This window comes from Mirounga leonina, unplaced genomic scaffold (genome assembly GCF_011800145.1).
Source record: "Mirounga leonina isolate KUSES-001 unplaced genomic scaffold, KU_Mleo_1.0 Mir_172985, whole genome shotgun sequence".
NCBI lineage: Eukaryota > Metazoa > Chordata > Mammalia > Carnivora > Phocidae > Mirounga > Mirounga leonina.
The window spans coordinates 1-6976 of record NW_023270446.1 but is presented as its reverse complement, the minus strand read 5'-3'; the positions used below and the strand labels follow the sequence as shown (position 1 = coordinate 6976).

Here is a 6976-nt window from a genome sequence, read left to right as displayed (position 1 = left end):
ATGCATTATTTCAACCGTGTAACAAGAAAAGCCTCAAATCATATGCAGAGGGGTATAGGGAAGGGTTTGGGGAGAGCTTCTGTTGTTCTTTTTCTGGGAAAGAGGCTTTCTCTTTGGGAGATTTTGTTAATTAAATGGGACGACTGGCAAGGAAATAATGCCTGTGTTGCCTTATTCAGGAATATGTCAAAAGTACTGGACAAACTATGGGTTCCCTGCAGAGAAGTTCATCATAGTGTTCCCTATGGGTGGACCTTCTGACTCAGCACTTCTAATCCTCAGTCTGTGTCCCAGTTTCTTGTCCTTACACATGGAAGGCTAGCTTCTTGGCTTACTATGACATAACTGGCATGGCTAATGGAGGCTTAAAATACACTGAGGAAAATTCTGTCGTTCTCTGAGTCATCTTGCTACCCTTCTCTTGAGATCTAATATCCTGGCCCCTCACAGCTCTGAACACAAGCAGCCTGGGAAAAATGGCTGTGGAACACTTTTCACTAAAAGAAATAAAATAAAAAACAAAAATCAATCTGAATTTCTTTTTTGGATTTTGAAGTGTACGGGCATCATCTTTCCCACAGCCCCAAAGCAAATCCTGAATTCTATTACATCCATGTGAATAGCTAGAGAAGGATTTCAATAGTCTAGCCCAGGAATGGCAAATGATTTTATTTTCCTTCCAGCCTAAATTGATTGTGTTCACTCAAATTCTGTGCCAACAATCCAGAGAGTATTGTAATACTAATACTAACGCTTTTCTGTAGTCACTGACAGCTTCTCAATCTTTGGTATTCAGACATATACAGACTTCTCACCTTTCTGCTAATGACTAAGCAGGACTAAAGACCTCCCAATTAAAAGATAAGATAGACCACACTTCGTGCCCATCCTGAAGGAATTATACTTGAGTTATTTCAGTTAGTGTTGGAAGGAAAGGGCCTACCTCTCAGGCCAGAGTGTCTAGATAAGTACTTTGAAGGTGGCTTCTGTGTGTTCTGACCTTTATACCTTTGGAAGTCTTCTGGGGATCATTCAGATTGGAGAGCAGACCCAGTCCATTAGCCTTCTGGGGAGGCCTCAGCATACTTCAGGCCAGTCTAAGAAGCCAGTGAAGGAGCTTATTTTGATTCTGGCTATATCTCCAGCCCTTGCCACTCTTCCTGACACATGGTAGGAACTCAATTTCTATGATGATTGACAAATGAAACAGATTATATAGTGGGAAATTGGGAATTTGGGGCTCTGTGAATTTTATATTAATCTGGGAAAGGCAAAGAAATCAGGACCTTCCTTCCCACTCCACACCAGGAACTCAGAAGCTTAGAGTTCTTTTTTTTTTTTTTGAAGATTTTATTTATTTATTTCAGAGAGAGAGAGAGCATGTGAGAGAGAGAGCATGAGACAGACAGCATGAGAGAGACTGTATGAGCAGGGGCAGAGGAGGAGGGAGAGAGAGAAGCAGACTGCGTGCTGAGCAGAGAATCTGATGCAGGGCTTGATCCCAGCACCCCAGAACCATGACCTGAGCTGAAGGCAGACACTTAACCGATTGAGCCACCCAGGTGCCCCGGAAGAACCCTTAAAACATGTTTTGCTCTGCCTTCAAATATCCTCCATATGCAGCAAGCCCAAATACGAGCCCAAACAAGCCCAAATCTCATTGAAATCCTTGATATGGAGAGGCCAAGAGCCCCTGTTTCCAGGGCTAGTGGTAGAATACATAAAACTGGAACCTGGTTAGAGCATGAGGACAGAGACCCATGACTATTTCAGTAAAATGGAGCCACCCCACTGAACACTGGGCAGGAACCCCAGACCCATCTATGTATGTATATGACAAACCAGCATGTGGACACAGAATAGTCTGATGTAGTCTTTCTGTTCTCACATAGTAGTTATGAGCCCCTTCCCTCCCTGGGCCCCATGCTGGCAGACAAGAGAGCAAGGCAGTGCAGGGGGGAAGAGCAGCTCTGTCCTCAGTCCTGGATCTATGGTCAGGAGGAGCATATGAAGGTAGTCACAGCTCCTCAACTGTAAAACAGGCTTAGGTAGGCCACACGGTTCCGGTGCTTTCTGAAGTCCTTGTCGGTGGACAACTGCAATGAAGGAATACTATTTAGGTCAATATTCTAATGAGAACCCTCTACCTCCTGTCCTCCTGGCTGTGCAAAATAGAAGTGCACATCACCGCTGTTGTGGCCCACCTGAAGCCCACCCCATACGAGCCTAGTCTTAGGATTCTGTCAACATAGAGCTAGTCTCTGTCATCTTACTGTGCTGTCATGCTAGGACTTGGTAAATCTCCAAGTGTAACTGGTAAACTTCTCAACAACAAAGATTATGTGTTTGATTCCTGACTGTTACTCATAGGTCTAGCATGATGATGTTGATACAGTAGGCATTTAATAAATAGTTGTGGAATTAATCCAAGGTTCCTCTTAAATAACAGCACCTCTGGAATTATGATAGCTCACATGGGTGGAGCATTTATTATGTTACACGTACTATGTTAAATGCTTTTCTATATTTGCTTGATCTTTAAAGCCTTATCAGCTTAATTCTATTATATCCATTTTAAAGAATGAAAATTGAGGCTTAGAAAAATCGCCTGAGATCACACAGCCAGCAATATGGTAGCTAGTATTTGAACCCAGGCAGTCTGTCTCCTGAATCCATTTTCTCACCAGAATGCTCTACAGCCCCCTGCTGATCTAATACTCTAGTGGTGTATGGAAAGAGTACAGGTTTAGGAGTCACAAGATCTAGATTCAAGTTGTCAACTTGCACAAGTCACTTAATCCATCAGAGCCTGATTTTCCTCCTCTATCACCGAGGTATAATTGTCCTGTTCCTGCACCAGAAGATTATTTGAGGATTAAGTAAGAAAATGTGACTTTTGTCAGTCATACCCACCTTTAAAAATCTAACAAAACTGTGCAACTCTCCCAAAAGATTCTCATATGCATATCTGTACAAAACTGCACATACATATGCTGTCAGGGGAACAAGGACTTCCTGAAGCTCATTCAGACACTCCTGGAAAAGAACCCTTGATACATATGAACATACAAGAGAGAGGCTGTACAGAAGTCCAGTCTTTTTACCTCAGCTTTTAGGGTTCTTTTCTGTAGACATGGAACCTGAGCCCAGTCTGGAGATCCAAATTTCATTGGCCAGGTGATTTTGGGGGGTGGTTTCACCTCCAGGTTGTATGTGCCAGGGCTAGAAATAAAAATACAAAACATCATGTGTAATGACTTAGGGACCATATAGGAACTCCATCAGTACCACAACTATCCCTGAACTTGGCCTAATTCCTTGAGAAAAAGCAAAAGCCCAATTAGCTCTTTAATGTGGGGCAAGTGTGGGGTTCCCTTGCCTGTTAATGTATTTCTGATTAGCTGTGAGTGTTAAAGATATCTAGTCTTGGGGAGCCTGGGTAGCTCAGTCGGTTAAGCATCTGCCTTCGGTTCAAGTCATGGCCCTGGGGTCCTGGGACTGAGCTCCACATTGGGCTCCCTGCTTAGTGGGGAGCCTGCTTCTCCTTCTCCGTCCGCCACTCCCCCTGCTTGTGCTCTTTCTCTCTCTCAAATAAATAAAATCTTTTAAAAAGAGAGAGAGATCTAGTCTTGACATCCCAGTTAGGGTTAAAATGAACTCTAGATTGAAAAATATTTCTGCAACTCAGTATCCTTGGCTGAGGGACCAAAAGATCCCAGGAGTGGTGGGTGAGAAAAGGGCCTACCACAGTCATGAATAAGTACTGCCTGTGATGGGAAACTGGGGCTAGAAGTGTAATGATAAGTCAATCAGCAATCTCAGGACAAGGAGGCAGAAGCAGTTAAAGTTTGATTGATGTGGCATTATAATTGCCTTTGTTCATAACACTTGGTCTTTCGTGTAGATTCTTTGCTGTGTTGGAAATAGTACTTAGAATGGACACGGGGGCCAAGAGTCAACACTTCCACTTCCTTAATGCAACCTTGAGAAAGTTACACTCACTCACTGATCCTTGGATTTCTCATGAGCAAAACAAAGACCTCGACCCTTTGCCCCGCAGTTCCACACTTGCCGAATGGCTTCCTGAAGCACTTGGTCTACTCGGGCCACGGGCTCAGCCCCAGCACTCCTGCTCTGTTTTCAGTTCCTCTTTGCTCTCCACACTCTAGCCACACCAGCCTCCTCCTTATTCCTCCCACCAGTCCCTCCCCAGCTTACAGCGTTTGCACTTGCCGCTCCTCCTGCCTGGAAAGCCCTGGCCCAGATCTTCACAGGGCTGGCTCAGTCTTGTCATTCAGACTTCAGGTCAAGTGTCATTGCCCCTAAAGACCTTTCTGGACATCCCTGCCAAAGTGGCGCCATCCATCCATTACCACCACCCTGTTCACTGTCTTCACAGCACATCACCGGGTCACCACGCTGCCTGGTGTGCCTGTGGCAAACCTAGCTCATGGCTACTCTCTTGCCATAATTAGTAAGCTCACTCTCAGAAGTGTCACTGTCTGACTGCTAAATTATATGGTAACCGTCCTTATTACCATTGGGTTTTTTTTGAGTGTAGTTGCTTCTCATCTGTCCGGATTTGAGAGAGTAAGTTCCAAGGAATGAGGAGCCTTGTGTGAGGGGTTTAACACAAAATCTCTGGACCCCTTGGAAGTGCCTGGCACATTTATAGCTATTGATTGAGTGAAACACTATGATTTAGAATTCTATAATGCCAGAGATCTGGAAGGTCAGAGGTTGGCTCTTTAAAGATGGGTGGGTGGTTCCTTATTCAGCTGGCATGGTTTGGATGGAACCCCTCCTTTATACATCCTTTCTTATTGCTGTTTGATGAAATGCTCCAGAAGAGAGGAGACATACCCAGGATAATAATTGCCCTTTGAGTATGTCCTAAATCGAGGCAACAAGGCATTAAATGGAGCAAATTTTGTTTGTGTATTTCCTCCCAAGGATTTGCAGCCTGGTACATGCCTGGGTAAAGCATCATGACCTATTTCCATGAAATAAGTCAACAAATAAGTTAGAGGGTGATGTATATACATACATATAAAGGCTCTAAGTAGATAAAACAGAATCTTCCTCTTTCTGTTACTGGGAAAGGACAATTTTTTCTCTACCATTCAGTCTTCCATCTGGACTAAGAATTAAATTTACGTGAAACAAATTAACAGGAATAAAATACCCAAAGTTTTATTAATCTCAGGGAGGCCCAACAATGAGACCTAAAGAAATGATCAAGGCAGGCAGTGTTTGGACAATGAGAAAATAAATTTGTGAGGAATTGATTGGATAAAGAAAAAAGGTGTTTGGAAGCTTGAATTAGGAAATTCTAAGCAGAATTTAGGCTGAGGTAGTAGATTAGAAAAAATAACAAGGTTTGTTTTTACAGCTTTCTCAGCTTTAAAGTCCCTATCTCTGGTGATAAGGGTTTCTTTTTACTTCCTAGTACAGGGAGGGCAGTTTTCATACAGGAGATTGGTTTCCTGCTTTTAGGGGGACAGAGGAGGGTCTGAGAGTCCTTGTACCAGCCGTTTTTAAAGTAATTTTTATTTAAAATAACCAATATGCCAACGTAGCACATTTGGGGGCAACCTGCCCTTGACCCCCACACTGTTCATGTATCAGGTATGGTTTCACTACCCCAGCTATAGAAGTAAGCCTACCATAAGGAGAAAACCAAGATGAGGGTGGGGTTCAGCTATTTCAAGACACATTTGCTGAGGCTGTAGAAAGAGATCGATGGGAGGTAAAGGACCAAGATGACTTGTTGCCCCTGCTGCTCCCATTCCACTCAGAGGTATTTTATAGCCAGTATCCCTTTCTTTGTGCTCTAGTGTCAGGAAAATGTCCAACAAGAGATTAGGACCCTATACTGAACACTTTCAGAACCCAAATCCAATCACACAAAATGGAAGAAAGCAGGAATTTGTTTTTAAGTGACAGGATAATAGGATGCATATAAATAAAGCTTCGGTACTTAACATTAGCTGTGTCAGCCCTGAATCCTGCCTTGGTATCCTTTCTTTTGAGAATTGTTTCCCACTCTCCTGGGACTCTCACACACATTTGAGATGCTAACACCCAGGCTTTTCAGATACACTTCTTAGTAGCTTTTGGCTAAATATTTCTTTTTCCTAAGATCAAGGGACCCTAGGACCCTACCTCTGACTAATCCCTTGTCTCTGGTGTGCTATCTTTCTAGGTGCATGCTCTGACCCAGACCTCGTATCCCTGAGTCAAGAAATTGAAGAGTTTTTGATTTATAAGGATTCTAACAATACCTGCTGAACCCTCCATCCTTCCTGACTATGTAAACTCTTCAAATATTGTGATATGACCAGAAACAGATGGCCATGACAGTGGTCTTTTAAGACTGTAATCACTTTCCACAGATAATGTGGCACATTAGACATAATTTACTTGTGTCTGAAAGAACTGGCATTTGCCAAAGAACAATGTCAATACTATGTCTCCTAATAGACCCAGTCCTTGAAGAGACTGTCCCCAAGTGCCCCTTGAATAACTGGGGATGGAAGCCTCTGTATCTTGCTACCTTCTCCCCTCTCCTAGTGGATAATTCTGAGTGATGATTCTGAGTGGACAGCGCTGTGCTGAGCACAGTGGGTGATATTTCAGGACCCAGATGTCTACAAGATTTTAAACGCTAGTGGGAGAGAAAAGACAAGTAGTCAAATGATTTATTTCTGATAAAAATGAGTGGTTGTTTATCTCTGATAAAAACGAGTGCTTCACAGACATGTCATCTCATGCTGAGGAAGCAGACTCAGAGAGCTTAGGTACTAATGTCTTGCTGCAAAGACAACTTGGTAAGCGCAGTAAGAGAGCCTGCCGTGTTAAGGGATTGACAAGAGGTCAGAGGCACAGATGTGTGATGGACAAGTCCTTGGAATAGATGACAGGTTGGAGGGGGGTGGACAAGGAGGCAGGACACAGCCTCAAGGACATGATTGAT

General features: G+C 43.4%; 1 protein-coding gene across 1 annotated transcript; it reads right to left on the bottom strand.

Annotated features, from left to right (window-relative positions):
- Positions 1–1870: 1870 nt before the first annotated feature.
- Positions 1871–4993, bottom strand: LOC118018936 (protein pitchfork-like; the record flags this gene model as incomplete). The annotated part of the gene is given in 4 exon segments (XM_035017710.1): positions 1871–2096; positions 3105–3222; positions 4864–4933; positions 4936–4993. Coding segments are annotated over 4 exon segments (315 nt in total), but the record flags the coding sequence as incomplete, so codon positions are not given.
- Between the last annotated feature and the right edge of the window lie 1983 nt (positions 4994–6976).